The following is a 25304-nucleotide window of genomic DNA, read 5'->3' as shown; positions in this document are numbered from 1 at the left end:
TATATAACTATCTAAGGAATTAGAGTTCTCCAAGTCATGATTTAGCATGCATAGTGAGTGCATAGTTGGGTTTATTAAATGATGGATATATTATAGATATTTCAAGGTTATTACTATCATTGTTGACTGATTGGAAAAATAGATTCTTTAATTGTTGATTTAAGAATTAAAATTGTATCACATCTTTGAAAATATTTTGTCCTTCCTTGCTATAAAAATAATTGAGGAAAGTCTTATCCTATTCAGTTAATTTGTATTTCCACAGCTCTGACTGGTTTCGGTACCAATCACTGGACTTTAGTAACAAAAATCATGTATTTGATGTCTTGGATGAGAAATGAGCAGATAAGAAGTAATTTTCTTTTATAACTTAATCACATAATTCAGCTTGCTTCAAATTGTTTGTTAACAAAGTATGACAATTTATGTATTAAAGATAAAAATTTATAATAAGAAACTGCCCACCTACTTTACTTGAAGGGTAATTACCCTTCATATACTCCATAATTCACCAACTTTGATGAAGGTGGCAGTGAGTTATGATGGTCTTTACCTTGTCAGAAAGACTTTAATAACTTCATCATGCCACCAGTGTCTTAAAATTATGGATTGTATGCAAGGCATAATAACTCTCTTTCTTTTTGATAGAAACTACATTTCTCTTCTCAAGTGGTCAGTAATTCACAGGAATTCGAAAATGGCTTCGTATCTCTAAGTTATATTTCCACTCACAATAGTGATGAAATGCCTTACTTGTATTTTCATAGTTTTAAAAACTACTCACATAATAATGTGAATAGAATTCTTGCCTATTAATTTTTTAAAGTGTCGTGGAATCCTTCTGTAACACCACTGAATAACAGATAGTAATATTTGTATTATGGACCAGCTGTGGTACATCTGGTTTTTATGGTGGTATGAAATGAAATACTGTGTTGAGGGAGAATCACAATTTGATCTGAAACATACTATTTTGTTCTTACTCCATTTGGCTGGAATTCTTCCCATTAAGTAACTCTAAGTTTAACAGCAAAACTGTGAGCATTGTGGCGGCATTATTAAAATACATATGTGTTAGGGGTACCTGCGTGGCTCAGTTGGTTAGGGTTTGCCTTCAACTCAGGTCATGATCCCGGGGTCCTGGGATCAAGTCTTCCATTGGGCTCCCTGCTTTGAGGGGAGTCTGTGTCTCCCTCTCCCTCTGCCATTCCCCACTGCTCCTGCTTTCTTTCTCTTAGGTGCGTGCTCTCTCTCAAATAAATAAAGTCTTTTTTTAAAAAAATATGTTCAGGTAGCCAACATACAGAACATCATTAGTTTTTCAAATATCTTTAAAAAAATGTATGTGTTATTTGGAAGTAGGAGATAAGAATGTGTTAAGAGTTGGAGGGGAACATATCAGCTACAAGAACAGAAAGGCTTGGTGCTTAAGTACACGGATGGTTGACACCGAAAGGCAGAGGATACAAGGTGTGGGGCAGTAGGAAGGGTCTTTATGGATGATATCACCAAAGCACGATGCATTTTGCTGGAGAAAAGTTGGCTAACATTGGTATTATCAGGAGATTTACCTTTAAGTCCTAAGTATGAAAAGTACTTTTATTTTAATCTGGGTTTTTAAGGTATACCATGAAAGAGAATAGAAGAGAATAAAATAGCTATTTTGCAGTTTAAAATTCAGTATAGAGGGGCATCTGGGTGGTTCAGTCAGCTAAGTGTCTGACTCTGACCCAGATCAGGTCTTGATCTCAGGGAGATCAGGGCGATGAGGCCCAGTGTGGAGCCTACTTTAAAAAAAAGAAAATCAGTCTAGAGACTGAATTTGATGATACTTTTTTTTTTTAAGTCAAAAGATAGGGGCCCCTGGGTGGCTCAGTTGTTCAAGCCTCCCTCTCTTGGTTCCGGCTCAGGTCATGATCTCAGGGTTCTGGGATCCAGCCCTGCTTCAGGCTCCCTGCGCAGTGTGGAATCTCCGCCCCCTCCCTCTCCCTCACCTTTTGCTCCCTGCCCCCCACCCCCGCTCTCTCTCCCTCAAATAAATAAATGAAATCTTTAGAAAAAAATAAAAAGATATGTTATTGCAAGTTGGAATTTTTGAAAGCAAAACTTATCTAGCAATTCCACTTCTGTGTATATTCTCAAAGGATTTGAAATCAGGGACTTGAATAGTTACTTGTACACCAGTGTACATAACAGCATTATTTGCAATAGTCAAAATGTGGAAATAACCCAAATGCCCATTGATGGATAAATGGATAAAGTGAGATGTATAGGTGCAATGCATATTACTCACTGTAATAAAAGAAATGAAATTCTGACACATGCTGCAGCATGGATTAACACTGAAGACATTTTGCTAACTGAAAGTAGCCAGACATAAGAGGACAACTGTTTATGATTTCACTTCCATGAGGTATTTAGGTGGTCAGATTCATAGAAACAGAAAATAGAATAGTAGTTGCCAAGAGCTGGGTGGGATGGGGGCAGAGAATGGGGAATAATTGTTTAATGGTACAGAATTTTGGTTTGAGAAGATCAAAAAGTTCTGGAGATGGATCGTGGTAGTGGTAGTACAATAATGTGAATGTATTTAACACAACTGAACTGTATATCTAAAAATGGCAAAAAGGTAAAATTTATGTTATGTATATTTTACAATAACAAAAGCAAAACTTACTAAAATGGTATTATAAAGTAATAAAATGGTTCCAGTTAGAGAATAAACTAACGAGAATTGTATAAGGGTTAGCTAATTATTCATACTCATAAATATTCAGTAGTCATTACTAGACTAAATTTGGGGGAATAAATTCCTTGTCTCGTATATGATCTAGGGAATGCTTTGACCATACTTAAAAATATTTTCTTTCGGTACATGGCAAGATTCCTGGAACATGGAAGATGCTCAGTAAATATTTGTTGATTGATATCTGTTTATTCGGGAAATTGTATCATATCTTCTTGTGCAGAATAATCAGCTTAACTGGAACTTGTTAAGCCTACTTATAAGCTCAGTAAACAGAAAAATATAACCTTTAAAATAGAAACAATAAAAAATGGAGTACCCATTATACCAGGTTATGGAAATTAATGTATCTCAGGGAATATGCCATGAATTTTTGTTGTTGATATTAAAAACAGTACTAGTAGTATCTTGAGAAATGTATAGTTCTTTGCCTGCAAGACTGTGTCTGGGATCAATAGTCTTATTATCTTCATTTTATAGATGTTCGAAGATCGTTGTGGGTCTCGAGGCCATTTTGGTGCTTTCTTTACTATGACAATAACTTCATTTAAGCCTGTGGTTCTTATGATTTGACTGTTCTTGTGATTTGACTGTTTTCTAAACTAAAACCCTACTGTGTTGAAAAGAGAAGTGAATTATGAGTATCCAGGCAAATAAATCATTTCTGTGAAAACTCAGTTTCAGAAAGACACTGAATTTCATTCATGATTTATCCTTTAAAGAAAGGAAAATATAATTATTAACCATAGAGATTAACTGGAAAGGTTGTTCTGTGCTTTATTCTGTATAAAATGCAATGTAATTATGACTTCTGTTGTAAATTTCAGTAAACATGATTTAATACTACAGCAAGGGTGCCATGAAAATGTGAATATTAACTTTCCAACAATTTCTAGAAATTAAAATGGAACTGTTTGGCAATAACATGGCATTTTGACACCAATGAAAATATTTTATGTAGTTATGTAAGCAATGAAAACAAATGTTTTGTAAAAATTTATTCAGAAGGACTTATAACTAGGAAAAACAATCATAATTAACAAGATCTCATAAAGTGCTCAGCAGCCAAAGGTAACTTTTAAACCAGCTGAAGGTGATGAGGTCATTGCTGGTCCTAAGTTCATAAGATCTGACCACCTATAGAGATTTTTTTTTAGAGCACTTAAAAGAGTTAATTTTCCAACTATGGACAAGCTGGGAGAGTCTCCCTCTTTCAGGTGACCTTCTATCGTGCCAAAGTAATGGAATTGAACGCACCCTCCCTCGGCTTCTCGAACAGCTGTTCCTGTGGTACAGGAGTAAATGTGTAAACCCTACCAGTACCAGCTGGAAAAAAGACAAGAATCTCCTATTTCTGAATGTATTATGGAGCCCAGATTTTGTTTCCAGGATAAAATGTGTCCAAAAGCAACCACATTTAAGAAGAGGGTTGTGAAATCATCCAGTGGATGAGTAACCATCCTGACAGTTCAACTGGCTGAGGCAAGCAAAGCTGTCCGGTTAGGAAGCATCCCGCTTACTGTACTGACCATGCTGTATTAGAGGGAATCTTTCCTATGCTTTTAACTGAGATCATTATAGCATAAGAATATTAACAATAGCAACATCTTGGGCGCCTGGGTGGCTCAGTCAGTTCAGCATCTGCCTTAGGCTCAGGTCATGATCTCAGAGTCCCGGGATCAAGCCCCACATCGGGGGATGGGGGGGCACTCGCTCAGCAGGGAGCCTGCTTCTCCCTCTCCTAATAAAAATATATAATTTTTAAAGATTTTATTTTTAAGTAACCTCTATACCCAATGTGGGGCTTGAGCTCACAACCCCAAGATCAATAGTTGCATGCACTCCTGAATGAGCCAGGTGTCCCTAAAAATATTGTTTATTAATGTGTCATAAGGGGCAGAGGGAGAAGAAGGCTCCCTGCTGAGCAAGGAGCCCGATGTGGGGCTTGATCCCAGGACCCTGAGATTGTGACCTGAGCCAAAGGTAGACACATGACCGACGGAGCCACCCAGGCGCCCCACATAAAGTTTCTTTTAAATAGACTTTATTTTTTGAAGCAGTTTTTGATTTACAGCAAAACTGAGTGGAAAGTGAGAAGTTCTCATATACCTCCTAACACATACGCACACCAAGCTTCTTCCACTATCAACATTACACACACACCAAAGACATACGTTTGTTACTATCAGAGAACCTATAGTGACACATTATTATCACCTCAAGTCCATTGGTTACATTAAGGCTCACCCTTGGTGTTGTGCATTCTAAAGATTTTGTAAAAAACTAACAAATATATATATAGATACATATTATATATGTATAAGTAAATATATATGAAAAATACATACTTTTTTCATATATATTTTTTCATATATATATATTCTCATGTATATATTTCATATTCTCCACCATAGCAGTATTATATGGGATAATTTCACTGCCCTATAAATCTTCTGTGCTTCACCTATTCATCCCTTCCTTCTCACTAACCCCTGGCAGCTACTGATCTTTTTCCTGTCTCTCTAGTTTTGCATTTTCAACAATGTCATATAATTAGAATCATAACATACATAGCCTTTTCAGATTGGCTTCTTTTACTTAATAATATATATGTAAGTTTCCTCCATATCTTTTCATGGCTTGATAGTTCATTTCTTTTTAGGGCTCAAAAATATTCTATTATCTGGGGGCACCTGTGTGGCTCAGTTAGTTAAAGCATCTGCCTTGGGCTCAGGTCATAATCTCAGGGTTCTGAGATCAAGCCCCACACTGGGCTCCCTGCTCAGTGGGGAGTCTGCTTCTCCCTCTGCCCCTTCCCTCACTCATTTTTTCTCTCTCTCTCCCTCAAATAAATTAATAAAATCTTTAAAAGAAAATCTATTGTCTGGATGTGTCACTGTTTTATTTATCCATTCACCTACTGAAGGACCCAATAATCTTGGTTGCTTCCAAGTTTTGGCAATTATGAAAAAAGCTGCTACAAACATCTTTGTGCAGGTTTTTACATGGATATAGCTTTTCAACTCATTTTTTAAAAATTTATTTATTTATTTTAATAAACATATAATGTATTTATATCCCCAGGGGTACAGGTCTGTGAATCGCCAGGTTTACACATTTCACAGCACTCATCATAGCACATACCCTCCCCAATGTCCATATCCCCACCACCCTCTCCCGTCCCCCCTCCCCCCAGCAACCCACAGTCTGTTTTTTGAGATTGAGTCTTTTATGGTTTGTCTCCCTCCCAATCCCATCTTCTTTCATTTTTTCTTTTCCTACCTGCCCCCAATGCCCCCACATTGCATCTCCACTTCCTCATATCAAAGAGATCATATGATTGTCTTTCTCCGATTGACTTATTTCGCTAAGCATAATACCCTCTAGTTCCATCCACATCGTTGCAAATGGCAAGATTTCATGTCTTTTGATGGCTGCATAGTATTCCATTGTGTATATATACCACATCTTCTTTGTCCATTCATCTGTTGATGGACATCTAGGCTCTTTCCATAGTTTGGCTGTTGTGGACATTGCTGCTATAAACATTTGGGTGCACGTGCCCCTTCGGAGCACCACGTTTGTATCTTTAGGATATATACCCAGTAGTGCAATCGCTGGGTCATAGGGTAGCTCTATTTTCAGTTTTTTGAGGAACCTCCACACTGTTTTCCAGAGTGGTTGCACCAGCTTGCATTCCCACCAACAGTGTAGGAGGGTTCCCCTCTCTCCGCATCCTCGCCAGCATCTGTCACTGCTTTTCAACTCATTTAAGTAAATACCACGGAGCATAATTATTGGGTTGTATGGCAAGAGTGTATTTAATTTTGTAAGACATCACCAACCTGTCTTCCCCAATGGCGATTCCACTTTGCATTTCCAGGCAGTCTATGAGGCTCCTATTGTCTACATGCTCACCAACATTTGGTGTTGTCAGTGTTCTGGATTTGGGCCATTCTAATAGGTAAACCATTGCATCGTATTGTTTTGAGATTTCCTAATGACATATAATGTTGAGCGTATTTTCATATCCTTATTTGCAATCTGTATTATTTATTTGGTGAGATGTCTGTTCGGAACTTTTGCCAAATATTTAAATCTGTTTTTTTATTTTCTTTTTTTGAGTTTTAAGAGTTCTTTATATGTGTTGGGTAACAATCCTTTATCAGATTTGTCTTTTTCAAATACTCTCTCCCAGCTTGTGTCATAGTATTTTAAGTGTAATGATCAACCCCGAAGGATGGATGCTTTATGGAAACAAACAAACAAACAAAAATTTAGAAAGAATTCTTTGGTTGTAAAAATTTAGACTCATTTATGGGGCGCCTGGGTGGCTCAGTGGGTTAAAGCCTCTGCCTTCGGCTCAGGTCATGATCCCAGGGTCCTGGGATCGAGCCCCGCATCGGGCTCTCTGCTCGGCAGGGAGCCTGCTTCCTCCTCTCTCTCTGCCTGCCTCTCTGCCTACTTGTAATCTCTGTGTGACTTGTGATCTCTGTCTGTGAAATAAATAAATAAAATCTTTAAAAAAATTTTTTAAAAATTTAGACTCATTTTTAAAGATGCACTGAAAATGGACTATGTTAGGTTTATGGACTATCTCACTGACTACTAAACTATGGTGGAATTAACTGAAATCTCCCAAAGAGTCCCCTTATATCCAGAGGAGATTGGAATCTAGTTAAGATTGGTGCCAGTCTTGGATTCATGGAGAGCACCGGCAGCAACTTGTGGTTTCTGTTAAAATGCACTCAGGCTTAGATATTTATTTGACAGAGATCGCAAGTAGGCAGAGAGGCAGGCAGAGAGGAGGAAGCAGGCTCCCTGCTGAGCAGAGAGCCCAATGCGGGGCTCGATCCCAGGACCCTGGGATCATGACCTGAGCCAAAGGCAGAGGCTTTAACCCACTGAGCCACCCAGGCGCCCCGGACCAAAGCCTTTTTAAGATTAAATATATCTCTTGTTACAATGTGCTATTAAATCTGTTGTCTCTGAGAAAAATTAATTCTCACTACGAAGATGAAATCAAAATATCAAAGCATTTGATCCTACTACCATTCCAGCAAAACCACTAGCACTACCCCTAAAATAACAAATCTAAAACACCTCTGAAATAAGAGAGCAGTACTGTAATATACCAGAAAATGCCTGGAATCCCCATGGATCAGTGACAGTTTTACTGCATACGAAACTCACTCTAGTTTGGGTCAGCTAAAGGGGATCCATTACAGGATAGCTAATGGGTATCAGAGCAGCTGGGAGGGCTGAAGAAGATCAGCTCTGGGCTGGACTTCTGGGAACACGTCATAAAGCCACATTACAGAACTGAGCTTCTGGACCTGCCAGAAGGAATTGGCTGCTGTTGCTGGCTCCAGACCCAGACCACTCACGCCACCACCCACAGCAGCAAAATAAAGATGTGCCCTGCCTCTCAACACCTACAAAGCTACAGCCCTAACGCTGAGACCCTCACCACAATTGTTGCAGGAAATCAAGCTCCCCTACAACTCAGCTTGCCTGCCGAAGTAACAGACAAGAGAAGTCAGCCTCTGCTTCAGACTGTACCACTTGCGCCTTCTAAAGCTCACGTGTTGTAAGTGTATCAGTGGAACCTAGATCCCATCCAACACTAGAGCATCAAAGGAGTCTAAAAAATGTAGTTTTGGGGTGCCCGGGTGGCTCAGCGGGTTAAGGCCTCTGCCTTCGGCTCAGGTCATGATCCCAGGGTCATGGGATCGAGTCCCGCATCGGGCTCTCTGCTCGGCAGGGAGCCTGCTTCTCTTTCTCTCTCTCTGCCTGCCTCTCTGCCTACTTGTGATCTCTCTCTCTGTGTCAAATAAATAAATAAAATCTTTTTTAAAAAAATGTAGTTTGGAGGGTTCCAGCCTCAGTATTTCAAGAAGGCCTTCTAGAAGAAAGATGGAAAGGATACTCAGGTGATACACCATCCCACCCATCCTGAAAAGAGAGTTCAAGGAAAACCGGGGCAATTCCAGAAGAATAAGTGTCGAGGCTACGGACGCAGTTTATTGGAAAGAATCATGGAGCAACCACCAGAGCGGATGATTGCCATCTGGAGTAGAAAACACAGATACGCTCTAAATGTTGGGCCAGAGGCCAAGCTCAGGGGGAGGAGGGGCTCTACTTCCCTAAGAGACGCTTCCTGGGGTGCCCTGTCTGGCAGCTAAACACCCCCTCTTCTACAATCCCTGTTGCTGACTCTGGTGTACATAACACCTTCACAGGCAGGCTGACCCAACCTGAACTACAAAGATAGCCATGCAAGCAGAAAGTAAACGTCTAAAGTAAGCAAACACCATGAAAAACATACAAGCTAAGGAATGTCACTAAGGGAGAATTTATGCAGCAAACAAATGGAAACTTTGAAAATAGCACAACTGAAAACCACAGAGAGATGAGAATGGACACTGTATCCATGGAACAAAATACTGTTTTTAAGAACCCCAGATTAGAAAAAGAGAAAATGCTTACCAAATAAAAATCTTAATAGTAAGCCAAAAAGCAGAATATATTCATGCTCGCTGGAAGCCTAAATTGTGCTCAGAATGACAGAGATGGTGTCATAGGTGCTGTGGTCCACCACCCAGATCCCTGCCAGGGACCCACACGTTCTGCCACCTGCTGGCGGCTGGCAGCTCACAGCCAAGTCCCTCTCCAGGAATTACCCTTGGGAAAGAATTGCTTTGCCCGTTTATGTCCTTTCCCCAAAGGCACACAGGCCCCCTTGCTTGGATTCAGGACAATCTGAAGGGTCATCCCAGCCCCGAAGCTCCCTGAACAGTCAGGTGAGGCCTTTCTTACAACTGCAGCACAGTTCAACTCTCCTTTCACCCTACCCTCCTTATCTTTCCGTCCCAGACATTGTCTCCGAGGGAACTTAAGCAATAAGCCTCCTATCTGCAGATCTCCATCCCAGCATCCATTTCCAGGTAGCCCCATCTAAGGCAGATAGAAAGAACAAAAACAAAGAGACCTGAAGACATCGAGTGCATCTCCATCTATATGATTGCAATTCCAGCAGACAAGAACAGAGAATGGAAGGGAAGAAAAAAACAAAGAACATATAAATAGATTTCCCAGAATTGATGAAAGAAAGATACTGATCATATTGAAAAAGTCCACCAACAAGATGAAAAGAAAATTTATATATATAAAATATATGTTATATATTATATATGTTGACTTGCCTGGGGCCACCTTGGTGGCTCAGTCAGTTAAGCATCTGCCTTCGGCTCAGGTCATGATTCAAGGGTCCTGGGATGGGGTCCTGCATCAGACTCCTTGCTCAGTGGGGAGCCTGCTTCTCCCTCTGCCTGCTGCTGCCCCAGCTTGTGTCTCTGACAAGTGAATAAATAAAACCTTAAAAAAAAATCTAACGACCTACTTAATAAGGTAGATCCAATTAATATAGTGACATCTATACTTTGAAATGAGAAAATGAACTTTTCTTACAGAGTATTTTCTTAGCACAACACATAAATCAGAAACTAAAAAAAAAAACAAAACAGATTTAATCATTTTTAAATATCTGCAGAGTAAGAGATATTATAAACAAAACAAAAGACAATAGCAAGCCAGAGTAAAGTAATCACCAACACGCTTCAGTGTGTTTTGTGTTTTTGCCCAGCACCTATATCAGCACTATGGTTTTGCTCTTAGGGTACCATTCTGGCTATCTGGTGGTGATGAGACCTCCCTCCAGGCCCCAAGACAGGTGTGAGGAAATCAATTCACCACATACCTGGCCACAGGATCAATTCAAGCATGAGCATAGGACCCATTTGGGGCCAGTAAGAAGGAGTGAATGACAGGACTTGAGTGCAAGTGACTGAAAAAGACTCTGCCACTGAATTGAGGGAGTGAAGCTATAAGATGCAGCCATCCTGGCATCAGAGCGAGGGCTAGCCTGAGGCAGAGCTGAAGAAACAGAGCCCAGGAATGAGTCCCAGAGACATACAGTGGTGCCTAAATAGATTAGACAGAAATAACCAGGATGCTCAATGTCTTTAAATGTATTGGGATGGGGTAGAGTCAGGCAGGGGGTAAACAACTAGAAAAGACTTTGAGGCTGAACTGTGATATATAGATAACTATGCAAATGAAAGGGCAATTATTACTAGGTGTTGTGGGTTCAATCACATTCTCCAAAACGATATGCTGAAATTCTGAATATACATATATGTATATGTATATATGTATGTACATGTGTACATATACATCCATATATATGTGCACATATAAACACACCCACACATATACATGTATCTTTATTTACAAAGTGTCTTTGGAAATATAATCAAGTTAAAATGAGGTCATACTGGATTAAGGTGGGCCCCAAACCCCATGACTGGTGTCCTTATAAGGAAAGAGGTTTGGAGGAAGAAAAGATACACTGGAAAGAAGTCCACATGAAGACCAGGGCAGAAATGGGAGTTACGCTGCTGATGCAAGACAAGGAAGGCCAGAGATTGCTGTCAACCGGCAGAGGTTAGAAGAGGCAAGGAAGGATTCTTCCCTATAGCCTTCATAGGGAGCCATGGCCCTTCTACCACCTTGATTTCAGACTTCCAAAACGGAGTGGATAAACTTCTGTTCTTTTAAGCCATCTAGTTTGAAATAATTTGTTATGGCAGACCTAGGAAAATAAAACAACAGATGATTATTAACTTTAAGGAAAAGCAAAGAGTTGTGCAAGGAAGTGACAGGTATAATACAGAAATCAGGTCCAGATACCATTTCTATAGACAGAATTATGTAAAAGTCAATCAATCAATCACAATATAACCGTATAGGGACTAGAGGGAGAGGGGGCCTGGCAATTACATTTGTTTACGGGCGGCAGGAGAATCAAATTCTTGCCTTCTATCACATGAACGTAATTTACCTTCTATCATAAGAACTCATAGATTATGTGAAAATTGAGAAATGAAGTAATATTGTTATAAGCTTCGTACATAGAGACATGGATAAATGGCCAAAGAAGCAGATAAAAGTTGAAAATGGTCATTTCTGGAGAATGAGACATGAGAAATTAGATCTTGGTGTACTAGACTGGACTGCTTTTCATAACTCATGTAGCACTATTTGGCCTATTAAATTATGCATGTATCAACTTTAATGGAAATAAAAACAAAATTCAAAAGGAATAAATAGGCAAAAATGAACAGACAGTTCACAAAGGAAGAACTTCAAATGAAGAACATATGAACACGTGCCTAAACTCAATGACAACCAGGCCAATTCAGTTTAAAATAAATTTTAAAAATAAGTCTAATAATAATAAATCAAATATTAAGTCTCCCACCAACTAAGCACAATTAGTTTGGAAAGAAATTTGAAAATGTTTAGTAAAATTGAAAATGTGTATACAACACTGCTAATCCATTCTGGCTTGGATCCCAAGGAACTTTTGTACAGGATCAGAAAAAAGCTTGTTTGAGAAAGTTAATCACAGTATTGTTTAAAATAATGAAAATCCGGAGAGGATTCAATGTTTACCAATAGATATTTAACCATTCCAGATAGGATATTTTATATTTACATATAATGCTATCTGGCAATGAAAAGGAGTAAACTAACTTTATATATACGAAGACACGGAGTGAGAATTTTCAGTGAAAAAGAAATGGGAAGAACAGTTTGTCCAACCTATTACCAGCGAAACAAATTTGAAAACATACTAGCCATTCACTGTCATGAATATCTGAATGTAAAAACATAAAAACAGTGATTGGAGGGATACACACTAACTTCATGAGAGAAGTCGGGTTGGAGAGAGGTTTACAGAATGCAACTGAGGGTGAATACAGAAAAAACATCCACTTCATCTGTCTTATGTTAGTTCTTATATTTAAAAACTCTTAAGGATAGGAAATTGGTTCTACAGATTTTGGGTCTGTGAGTCTCCATAACCATGTGAGATAATTCGTTATAATAAATATTACATTTGGGGCACCTGGGTGGCTCAGTGGGTTAAAGCCTCTGCCTTCGGCTCAGGTCATGACCCCAGGGTCCTAGGATCAAGCCCCACATTGGGCTCTTTGCTCAGCGGGGAGCCTGCATCCCCCTCTCTCTCTCTGCCTGCCTCTCTGCCTACTTGTGATCTCTGTCTGTCAGATAAATAAAATCTTTTTTAAAAAATAAATATTACATTTAACACAATTATTAAATAGTAATATGTAGTATAATATGTATTTTAAAAATAAAATAAATACTCTTAAGGAAATATGAGAAAGTACTATTAATTATCAATTCTGGGTGATAGGTACTCAGGTTTTTAAAAAATGGTATCTAGGTATTTACCTGTATTTTTATTACTCAAATTTTAAAAACTAGATGTAAAAATGTTTTATTGCAAAAGTACAAAAATGGACTCAAAAAGAGTGCAAGTGCCTGAAGAATCTAACAATCTATAGAAGATGCCCCAAAACAGCAGAGAATCATCCACTAAAAAAAAAAGCACTAAATCCATCCAATTTTATGTGTGAGTTCTACCAGATGTGCCAGAAACAATGTCCTAACTCATCCTGTAATGACAGCATAATCAAAACAGAGCTAGATTATCAGCACTCCAAATTCAGCAGGATATTAAAAGAAAAATCATCTTGCTTGAGTGAGACTTATAAAAAGTGCCTTCATGATTCAACATAAGGAAGGTAATTTTTATAATATACTACAGTAAAAAATAAAGTGAGAAAAAGTTTAAATCTCAAAGCTCAAAACTTGAAGTTCAATTGATATTTAAAAACGTAAAATTTAGTGACCATATGTATTTTTTCAATTCTTTGCAAACAAGAAATAGAAGAAAACTTTTGAATATAAAGGATAAACACTCCCCTTAGTCAAAAACAATCGAGGATGCCCTGCATCAAGGGCTAATCTATAAAATAAAATAAATTTAAATATTCTAAATAAGAAAGCAAAGGTCAGCATTTGCAGACTACAGAACCGTTTACTTACAAATTCCAAGAACATTTACTTACAAACTGTTAGAAATAACAAGCCCGGATTCCTCTCTCCGCCTCCGGCGCCCCGGCCCTACTGCTCCGCCCCCATTGCCCCGCCCTCCACTGCCCGGCCTGCGCGCGCGGAATTTTGGCGTCTGCGCGTGGGACGGAGGGAAGAAAGATGGCAGCTCCGAGCTTCCCCACACCGCCGTCTGGGCGCGTGGGCCGCGGCGCCTTCACCAACGTGTACGAGCCCGCGGAGGATACGTTCCTGCTGCTGGACGCGCTCCAGGCAGCAGCGGCCGAGCTGACGGGGTGCGAGGAGGACGAGGGTCCCGGCGGGAGAGGGCTCGAGCGTCCTGGAGAGGCGGCGGCGAGGGAGAGCCCGGGAAAGAGGGGATGCTGTCTGCCCCGAGAGGAGGCGGTGTCCGCAGACTTGGCGACCGTGGATACCAGAACGCCGTCACGGACGATCCTCCTTTAGATACCTGTAATGGGCGGGCCAGGGATCTCTCTACTTTTGCCAAGGTGTTGCTTTGGTCTCGGGAGCTCCACAGCTCCTTACTACGCCAGCGTGTATCTTTTCCACAGCCCCCGAGAGCAGTGATGTGCTAACACGTTCAAAAACCAAATATTCCGAAATATATTAATATTTTAATATAAAATATTAAAAGTTGCGTGGCATTTAATTTACTCAGTATATAAAGGCACCCTATAGTAAGGGAGGGGCACAAAAATGAAGTGAGGTTGTGAGATCATGGCGCGGAGAAGTATTTTGAAACCCACTGAACAGCGTATTCTGCCCTGAACAACAAGCCAGTTAGCCGCGTGTGGCTACCCAGCCCTTGAAACGTGGCTAGTGCGACTGCAGAGCGTAATTTTTCATTTAACTTAAAATTTTAAATAGCTACAGAGCTAGCAGCCTGTGGAATTTTCCCTAGCACTTTGTAAGTAATAAAACTGACTTGTTGAAGTGCCCCCCTCCTAAATTTTAAATGACATTAAAAGAATGAATACCTGTATTGTTATTGTTTTAATGAGAGGAATTTGAGTAATTAGATTTATTTAAAGATCAAGACTTGAAATTGGTTATCTCAAGATAAAATAGCAGTCAGGCTTCATAGATCTGTATTTCTGTATTGTGTTTCTCTCTCTTAAACCTGGTCAGATTTTTCCATATATAAAATGCCCCAACGCTTATGAAGCCAGCTTTTCATTGTAAATGATGGAACTTTGGGATTTACTGGAATGTAGAACCCTATATTTCTTTTTGTAATTTGTCTTTTAGTCTCAAGAGACCCCAGAAAGATTTACAAGCACCAGTTGCATTGCAAAGTATGCTGTGAAAGGAGCTGATTTTGTTATAAAGTCAGATTATTTCTGTTCTTGGGATTCAGTTTATGAAAGCATGATAGTTATTTTCAAATAAAAGCCTCCTGGTAAGGTTCAACAGACCTTCCCACAGAATAATAAAGTTTTGTCAGATAATGTGGGTTGATTCCAAAAGTTAGAAGCTGCTAGAGTTTATTTTTGGATAGTTGTTTGAGGCTAGTAGCCAGCAAGACCTAAATCCCATTAAACCCATTTCTGTGATGGAGAAAACTGGTGCTTTTGATGCATATGTAGACTATAGGCAGGGAAGTAAATTTAATTGAAGGATAAAATAGAGTGTAATAAAGAATTTATTCAAAAGCATTTTAAAGTTATACTAATATTGTAAGATCAGATTCTGTGAGATTTTCTCAGTTCAGTGTACAGCTGTACAAATAACGAATTTCTTTTCCTGCTCTAAATCTATTAAGAGAAAGGGGGAATTTTTTTTCTCTAGGATATACTAATGGATTTGTAAATGTTATGTACTTTTAGATGATAGAGAAAACATCATAAATAAATAGTATAATAACTAACCCTATCATTTTAGGGAAGTACTAAACTACTAAACCCTTGTGAGAAGGGGTGATGTTTTTCATATTGATATTTTCAACCCTCAACCTAATTCCATAGTTTTATGTAATGTTTTATAGTAATGAATTGGAAGCTATCTATTTTATGGACTTTAATTACACACCCCAGTGTGTAATTAAACAGTATTAAATGAGCACAAAGTGGTTTATAGTGTGTTTATAAATTTCTTTTGTATTTCCATGTATTTGCAGATGAGTGATGCTGGAGAAATACACATTAAAACTAGATTGAGCGTCATTTTCTGTGATGTATATTTTTATCCTACTATACTCATTTATTTTATTTTGCTTTTTTAGAGTGGAAATACGCCTTGAAGTAGGATCAGGGTCTGGAGTGGTGTCTGCATTCCTAGCCTCTATGATGGGTCCTCAAGCTTTGTACATGTAAGTATAAGTATATCAAATTCATCCACATCTTCCACTAAGAAATTCACTAGGGGTATGACTGCCTGAATGAAATCATTTTTGTAAATGAAATGAAAGGGTCTACCTAAGTGTAGGAAGGACTCAGATTATAAATTATTCTTCCCTAAACATTTTAACTGCATGTCCAAAACCGTTCCATCATACTACATAATTATAGAAGCAACAAAATGATTTTAGGGTATTTCTAAATTTGAAATTTTTTAGGCAAATAGTCTGATTACCAGAAAAAATTGAAAATTAAATTTTTAAGAAAATTTGAGAATATGGAAAGTTTAAAGAAGAAAATAAAAATCACTTCCAATTCTACCACACATGGTCCAAGTGTGTTTCTTTCTTTTTTTCCCCACTTCCTATGTTTTTAATATTGTATCATGACTATTTTTCAAAAATTCCTTTTAAATTTCATTTTTGTGGTGGCATAGTATTCATTAGATTCATAATTTAATTCCTTCAGATGTGTATGCATGTATGTGTAGTTTCTACTCTTGCACATTATATCAATATAACAATCTTTTTCATTAATATAACATTTATTGCTTTTTCCTTCACCATTATTAAAGCATTTTCATTTTTTTCTAAATCTGCTTTGTAAAAAAGCAGTGGAACATTTAAAATTTTTTCAGTAATAGGTTGCCTCATGGTCGTAAAATACAGTTTTCTTTCTCTTCTGTTTCTAGGTGCACTGATACCAACCCTGAAGCAGCAGCTTGCACTCTGGAGACAGCACACTGTGACAAAGTCCACATTCAGCCAGTAATTACAGACTTGGTGAGCTATTCATCCTTGTCCAATAATAGTTAATTTCCTTTTCAAATAAGTTAAGGTTAAGATGATTAGGTCAAAGAAGCTTGAGTGATAAATTAATTAACTTTTAATCCACTAAATAGTATACCCCATAATTTATGAAGTAAATTCTTTTTTTTATTATTATTTTTTAAGATTTTATTTATTTATTTGACAGACAGAGATCACAAGTAGGCAGAGAGGCAGGCAGAGAGAGAGAGAGAAGAGGAAGCAGGCTCTCTGTGGAGCAGACAGCCCGATGTGGGGCTCGATCCCAGGACCCTGGGATCATGACCTGAGCCGAAGGCAGAGGCTTTAACCCACTGAGCCACCCAGGCGCCCCTACGAAGTAAATTCTTTTTTTTTTTTTTTTTAAAGATTTTATTTATTTATTTGACAGACAGAGATCACAAGTAGGCAGAGAGGCAGGCAGAGAGAGAGGGAGAAGCAGGCTTCCCGCTGAGCAGAGAGCCCGATGTGGGGCTTGATCCCAGGACCCTGAGATCATGACCTGAGCTGAATGCAAAGGCCCAATCCACTGAGCCACCCAGGTGCCCCACGAAGTAAATTCTTAACTGATGTAATTCATCTTGTCCAAAATTCAAAGGAAATTTCTACTGTCTTGGAAGGATCAGTCATCTTTTGGTCAGAAGTGACGGAGAATCCAGTTTAAACTGGCTTAAGTAAAGTGTGTGGCTTCAGGCATAGCTGGCTCCAGGAACTCAAATGCTATAACAGGCATCTTTTTCTTAGCTCTGAACTTCTCTGTTGGCTCTATTTCTAGGTAGTCTTTTTCTTCTTGGTAAGAAGATACGTGCATGTCTATTTCGCACTTCTCAGCAAACATCTCCCTTATCCTTCCATGGAAAGAAACTCTTTCTATTTAGTTAGTCTTACAAGCCCCAGAATGAGTATTGCTTGGATCATCTTGGATCATATGCCATCTCAAAATCTCTCACTGTGGCCAAAGGGGTTTAGGCTTGAGTAATAGTCTCACCCAGGACAGCTGCATTGGGATAAGCCCTACCCGAGCTAAATGGATTGAAAATGAGAGGATAGAGAATTTACCCATTAGAGATCAAGGAGATGAAATCAAAAGAAAGAGGGGAATGAGACCTTGACAGGTAAAAAAACATGTCACAATTACAGAACCATCATTTTAACTTACACATCTATTTCCCAGTCGCAGTGTTCCTTTACTATTTTAATTGGTAAGACTTGGGTAATTTTGGATATTTGTTGTTGTTTTAAGTGCTTTTTTGTAAGCAAAAAGTCTTAACACCAGATAGGGATAAGAAATAAAAATGTTTTCCGTGCTTCTTGACGTGTATTCTTAGTGTTAAGAGTATTTAGCTTTTCTGCTTTTTTAAACTCAGAAGTGATTTTTCAGCTTAGAAGGAATTAAGCCAAAGATGTAAGAAATTCTTACCTATTAGGACTTGTTACTGCTATTAAAAACTAGATTATCCAGAAAGGTACTCATGTGATTTACATGGGTTCACTGTGAAGGTTTTGCCCTTTAAATTTTTAACTTATTTCTTTATTGTGTCCATGATTAGTGTTAAATATATGGTTTTGGTATAGTAATAAAACTTTAGATAAATAAGAAATTCAGAATATCTTTTTTTTAACAGAGGTAGAAACTGAGGTGAGGTTCATTTTTTAAAGTCATGTAGCTAATAGAGTGATAAATACAGAATTTAAGCCCAGACCATTGAGTCTAAATCTAGAAGTCTCACGGCTGTTTCAGGACATGGCTCATGGTAGTCCATGCCAGTCAGCTGTTTTGGGGGTTCGAGGTGATGGTGACTCTGAATGCTGACAAAGAAAGAAGGAAGAAGGAGGCATTAGCATAGGTATTATGATCCACTTAGAAAACTCTGTGTTTGTTTAATATTCAGAACACTAGGCATAGATTATCACAGCCTTGATCAAAATCATTGTTTTAGATAACTAAGCTTACCTGTTTACAAAGTAGTACTTTTATTTTGCTTCTTTTTTAGTTTTAGAAAAAAGACTTTTTTCAGATATGTCATATGGCTTTCCTTACATTCCTAAAGTAAACTAATAATAATAATAATAACTTTATCTTTGATTGATTCAGGGTCATTAAAATGAGCATTAGTTACTATTCTGTGCTAGCTGTGATGAGGATTACTCAGGGCTTTCTGCCTTATACTGAGTAGCTAGAGCTTGCAGTGATTTTGAGTTTTCATTTCCTCTCCTCTCTGTCTCTTTTCTCTTGCTTTACGTTGTCTTATTTTGCTGTTACCTGTTAGTGGCATTTCCACTCTCTCTTTCCATGTGCTGTTTGCTAGAATACCAAACAAGTGATTTAGTTAAACTTGTATTTAAGCTAAGAGTTCAGGGGTTCTAAATAAGAGCCTCTCGTATAAATAAAGTACATTTTGCTATTTGAATTTAAAACTTCTTGTCAGAGGCCTTTTTTGCTTACCTCCCCATTTTTAGATCTGTTCTAATGTTCTGAGACCACCCAAAAGCTGAATGTGGATGGGTGAGGAGTGTGTGTGATTAGACCTTATATCCAGTCTACGGTGACTTTCTCATTTAAATCCATTTCCTTTTTAAACTACATAATTTTCTGTATTTTAAGATCAATTTTTCCTTTATTTAAAACCCATACTGAAATGATTATTAATATATAGTAACTCAGAACCATTTTTTAAAAGATTTTATTTATTTATTTGACAGAGAGATAGAGAGCACAAGTAGGCAGAGCAGCAGGCAGAGGGAGAAGGAGAAGCAGGCTCTCTGTTGAGCAGGGAGCCCGACGTGGGGCTCATTCCCAGGACCCTGGGATCATGACCTGAGTCCAAGGCAGCTGCATAATGACTGAGCCACCCAGGCACCCCCACCTCAGAGCCATTATAAACAATTACAAAGCAAATTCTTTTTTAGTTTCCCTTCTCAACATTTCTGGAAAATTACCTTCTGGACTTTTTTTTTTTTTTAACAATGTGAGAAAATTTCTTTATGTAATTGAAAATTGGTTATTTCAAATGTATTTCCTCATACTGCAGTATCACGACCGAAAGGAACAGCAGATAACTAGTCATCTTCCTACTTGCAGACAAAGGTATTCCTGAATCACTTCCCTCAAAAATGTTACTTTTCACTTTTTAAATGAGTAGAGAAAGAAGAGGTACCTCTGTAACACCTCCTCAAAGATACTATTCATGTGTTCTCTTTGAACTTTATAGTTAACAGGCCTATTTTTTTTTAAAGATTTTATTCATTTATTTGACAGACAGAGATCACAAGTAGGCAGAGAGGCAGGCAGAGAGAGGGGGGCTCGATCCCAGGACCCTGGGATCATGACCTGAGCTGAAGGCAGAGGCTTTAACCCACTGAGCCCCCCAGGCACCCCAGTTAACAGGCCTATTAAGACGACAAACAGAAATGCTTTTAGAAACCGGGATAAAATGGAAGTTGTAAGGCAGTGTTTCACACTGTGTGTAAATAGCCCAGTGATGTGCCCAGTATTGAGATGGTATGACTGAGTGTTAAATAACTTTGAATCACATGATGTAAAAGCTCTTTCCTCTCTAAACCTCCTTCAGCCATTTTGATTACATCTGGGAGGGAGTAGGTTGGCTCTAGGGAGGGAAAGAGGAGATGGCATCAGGGAGAAGTACAAAGGAGGAAGATTTTATTTCTTTAAAAATCCGAAGCAGAGCACCTGGGTGGCTCAGTCAGTAGAGCATCCAACTCTTGATCTCAGGGTGGTGAGTTCAAGGCCCATATGGGGCATGGAGCCTACTTAAAAATCCGAAGCAAATATGGCAAAATAGTTTGTGAGGAGTACAAGGGCATTTATATTATTGTTATTATTACTCTGTATATTTGAAATATTTTATAATTAAATAGAATCTTAATGGGCACATATGGTATAACAATCAAATAATAACAATCATCCACACCACAAAAACTTATCAAATAATAACATTGTTTAAGCCACAGAAACTTATGGACATACATTAGAACATGGGATAAATAAGAGTTAAAAATAAATTCTAAACTTTGCAATTTACATTAGGATTTTAAGTTAATAATTTTGCTAATGGGCTTTGAATCTCATGCAATTTTTAATGTCCTTATGCTAAAATTGTAAGGGATGCTCTGCAGTTGTTAAAGCTATATAAATAGAACTTTAATCAATGATATGAATTTCAGTCTTATTCTGGAAAGTTTTTTCTTAAGCATATAAACAGTAACAAACTTTACACTTATATTTACAAGTCTCAAAGAAATGTGTTAAGAGTCCTAAGTATGAAGAGTAAGTATTCCACTGAATTATAGTGTTTCACCAAGAACCTGATGCCCTAGATGCTAACATGGAAAAACAATGCTCCATTATTCCCTTTTCTGTTCTACTTGAGGTTTGGGTCAGAAGCCAAGAAGTACCACTATTGGAAAAGATATAAACAAGGCCTTATTTTAAAACCATTTTTAAAGGAAAAGTGTGCAACTTTCACAGAGGAGTAACACAATCTTTGGGATTACTATGTCAGAGAGAGACACAGAGAATATTTTAAGAAAGGGGTTAAGAAGAGGTGGTAGAATTTTGCTATCTGTGCTCACTGACTCCTTGAGTCTCAAGGCTATAAGATAATAAATATTAGGGAGAAAAATCCAAGAGACAGACAAAACTGGGTAGGACACTGCATCTACATATTCAACTCAAGAGATCTATAATTCACACATAATACTTCACTCTCGACTATGATACTCGGACCACATTCATCCTATTTCAGTAATAACCGTTTTACCCAGGTGATGGTAAGCAGTGATTTTTATTTAATATGACTTCTTTTTGCCAATTAAACATTTGCAACAGAGATGATCAGCTGATCTTTCAAGTAAACTTGCTGTCAGATATGCTAATATTTCCCATGTAGTGGAAGACTGCAATAAAATTATTCCAAGTTCCAAACTTCCGTACTTTTAGAACTTGGATACAGTTTTTTAAAGGTAACAGTGCTGTGGCAAACGGAACGTATTCACCTATTCCACTTCAGCCCATTATACTGAATTTTACTTAGTACTAAAATTATTAACTTATACTTCTAAAGGCTGGAAAAAATAAGCTCCCCCAAATCTCTAATTTAGTGTAACTTTGGCCAGGAAGAATAGCAAAATTTGCTTACAAAGTTGAAAGCCTCCTACAACATTTTAAAATTTTTATTTTTTCCACCAGTCTTAAGTTTCAGAAATACTTATTCCTTCCCTCTCAATAGAGGGATAACTACCACTCTGCTTCATGCACGAGATAATCTAATTCTGTTTCTCTCAACTTCATACCCTCTAGAGACTCACTCAAATGGAGTAATAAGCTCACTGACAAGACTGCAATTCAAATTTCACTAACAAACGGAAATTCTTCCACAGCAAAAGGTCAGTGCCATGAATTTAATTTTCTGAATTTCATAACCCTTGATTAATGGAGACACCTTAAATTTCAGTTTACACTCTTTTACATAGGATTTCAGAGCATGCTTCAAATAGCTTATGATAAACTATATTAATAGCTTAGCCTCATTTTTACCATTAAAATAACCTACAAATATCAGAATACTAATTAATTTTGTTGTAATAACTAATAAATAAATCTTAAAATATCTGTAGATATAAATCAACCCTCTCAATTCATTTGCCTCACTTGGACTCTTCTAGAACATAGGTCAACAAACCTAATGGGCTTTTTAGTATAACATAGTTGTACAGTGCTTTCACAAATTCCAATTCTGTAATTTAGGGTATTTCCATATTTATTTTTAAAAATATACAAAAAGATTAAACTATTAATATAAATATTTTCTCTCAAATATGTAATATCCTTATGTAAAAGAAAAGGTTTCCAAACATTTACAAAGCAATCTAAAGATAAGTAAACCTGATTTTAGGATCATTACATTAACCAAAATAATTTTCCAGAGAAGGTCCTATTTAAAAGTAATGCTCACTGGCCTCCTCCCATCAACACTTTAAGATGGCTCCAGATCCACAGTCCTTGTCTGATTTTCTTCAGGGATCACTTCCAATGGAAGGAAAAATTTTCAGAAAAAGGTCTTACGACAGAGTGGACAAGTGGATTTGTTGCTAGACGTAAACCATTTGTACTGGGAAAAAAAATGCTTTTTTAAATGTTGAAAGAACCTTTTAAAGCTGTCAGTTTAAATATGCATCCAAGGTAAGCTTAACAATGATTAAGTGGAAAAGGGAGAATACCAAAATTTTAGCTTCCCCCATTCATCTCCAAAATCAACACAACTCAGTATTACTTCCAAAGGCTACAGTACGACTCTTTCTCCCTAGGCTCCCACACCACCCAACCACTAAGACATGTCAGGAAGACCTCCTTATGAAGCGACTGTATACTGGGCAGCTTTCTTTTCACTATGATGTTTAAAACGAGTAAAGAGCTCTAAGGCCAGATGGCCCCTAGTTTTTTTAGTCTCCTTTATGGTCTAGATCTTACAGGAACATCTACTGTTTGAGAGAGCTATAATAAAACACCCACTTATTAAAGTGCTTTGATGCTACCAGTCTCCGTAAATTAATAATTATTTTTTACAGATTTTGAAAAATCATTTTAATATGCCTTTTATTAACTACAATTACGAGTTTAACATCATTTCGTTTTTTAGATATCATACATATAAATATACATAAAATATAAATAAGTTAATTTCTCTTTGGGCTTACCAAGCAGGCTGAATGGAACTTTTTCTTGCATGTTCTACAGGCTTTTTTGGGAAGAGAAACCACAAATGACTGGGAAACATATCATGCAATCTTCAACACCCTCAAAACGTTTGCCTACATTATTTTTCCGTAAAGCTAGGTCTTCCATAATACTTCCATTCTGTTAACAAAAAGGAAAAAAATAGAGTAAATATACTCTGAAGACCAAAGTTATTTTTATTCAATTTCATAAATGTTAAAGTTGAATTTTAATTAACTAATTAATTTTTTAAAAGATTTTATTTATTTGACACAGAGAGAAGGAGAGTGAGCACAAGAGAGAGAGAGAGTCCGATGACGTGGGGCTCAATCCCAGGATCCTGAGATCATGACTTGAGCTGAAGGCAGACGCTTAACCAACTGAGCCACACAGGTGCCCCTAAATTTTAATTTAGAAAGAGAGAATCTGCCTGGCTATATTCACATCTCCTAAGTTTTCTGAATGTTGGTTTTTAAAATGACCTGCTAAGTTTTAGAAACCAGATACAATTTTTCTCCACTAAAGAAAGACCTGAAAGAAAGGTTTTGCACCAATACATCAAGTTTTATAGTTTCAATGTGCAAACAACTACAGTATGTTTAAAAGTCAAAGAACTTTGAGAGTACTGGGATTTCTCTAATCACAAAAGGAGAGTTGAAATGTTAGACTAAAAGTAGCTCCAAAGATATTCATCGATCCAGTATCTTACAAAAAGATTCCCTCTCAAACAATTTCTTTAACACCATGTATAGTTCTGTGTCATCCACAATGTCAGTGGAGTAAAGTCAACTCCTCTCAAACACCAAAAAAAAAAAAAAAAAAAAAAAGAAAGAAAGAAAGACAGAAATACAGAACTTTAAAAAGGAAAATGGCTCAGTAAGTAGGTTCAGGTCATTCAGGCATACATCTGTGTTGACCCAAGGAAATACAGTAACTCAACCTCAATCAGAAGTGATATATTTTAAGTCTTACTGCCCTTTCAAAGAGGAGGTTGGTAGGGCTATCTGGAAAGCCGAATGTACACACAGAAACTTACCTGATGGGTGAGGTAAGTGCTTAACTGCACATCCAGTTCCGCCACTGCTGAACAGCCACACCTACTCTCTTCCCACTCTCCACGGTTATTGAACCCAAGGGGTAATTGGAAGGCAGCTGTATTATAAGTTCAATAACTATGTCCTCAATGGTGTAACTAACCATCACTTCTCTAGTAGTAGCTCGAGCTTTAACCAGCAACACAGGAAAGGTAATACTTTTTGCAAATTTCTTTCCTTTCATTCAAAACACATCTTGATAGGTTGAATATTAATAGTCAGTCTTCACTCAAAGATAGAGGTAAACATGTTGGTTTACTGGACAAGAGCTATTTAATACACAGGATTATATACCTGACATTTTATGGTGATTCTTATGGAATTCGAAGTTAGTTTCAAAAGAAATCCTGCCCATAAAAAAGTATATTTTATGATATTAGGCTTGTCGCATAAGTTTTAAACAGACCAGGACAGAATGAGTTCTTAATTACTGCTTTTCTTCCATACCCAGGGTATCAAATATCATTTATATCTGGAAGTCCCCTATGTCTTTCTCTGCCACAGAATTCCCTTGAGCTCTAAAATCAACCATCAACTGTTAGATTTATAGTTTTCATACTAGCATTGCAAACAACATAAAAC

At 37.7% G+C, this 25304-nt stretch overlaps 1 protein-coding gene across 2 annotated transcripts; it reads left to right on the top strand.

Moving 5' to 3' along the window:
- Positions 1–13873: 13873 nt before the first annotated feature.
- On the top strand, positions 13874–24433 carry LOC308356429 (methyltransferase N6AMT1-like). Of its 2 annotated transcripts, none has more exons than XM_080825408.1 (5): positions 13874–14025; positions 15972–16058; positions 16778–16868; positions 22213–22298; positions 23905–24433. In XM_080825408.1, exons 1-4 carry the CDS (start codon positions 13892–13894, stop codon positions 22231–22233), a joined length of 333 nt encoding a protein of 110 aa, XP_080681534.1. In that variant the 5' UTR covers positions 13874–13891; the 3' UTR covers positions 22234–22298; positions 23905–24433. The 2 variants fall into 2 exon arrangements, with proteins under 2 accessions (XP_080681534.1, XP_080681535.1); XM_080825409.1 differs by having other exon boundaries at positions 23650–24432.
- Positions 24434–25304: the final 871 nt, after the last annotated feature.

This window comes from Martes martes, assembly GCF_963455335.1.
Source record: "Martes martes genome assembly, chromosome: 16".
NCBI lineage: Eukaryota > Metazoa > Chordata > Mammalia > Carnivora > Mustelidae > Martes > Martes martes.
This window is presented reverse-complemented; position numbering and strand designations above follow the sequence as displayed.

Bases quoted from the DNA above. Each gene is read 5' to 3' on its own strand.
- LOC308356429 (XM_080825408.1), top strand. From the start codon at position 13,892: ATGGCAGCTCCGAGCTTCCCCACACCGCCGTCTGGGCGCGTGGGCCGC. The intron at 14,026-15,971 runs GTGCGAGGAGGA...TTGCTTTTTTAG, and splicing joins GCAGCGGCCGAGCTGACGGG to AGTGGAAATACGCCTTGAAG. The intron at 16,869-22,212 runs GTGAGCTATTCA...CATACCCTCTAG, and splicing joins AGCCAGTAATTACAGACTTG to AGACTCACTCAAATGGAGTA.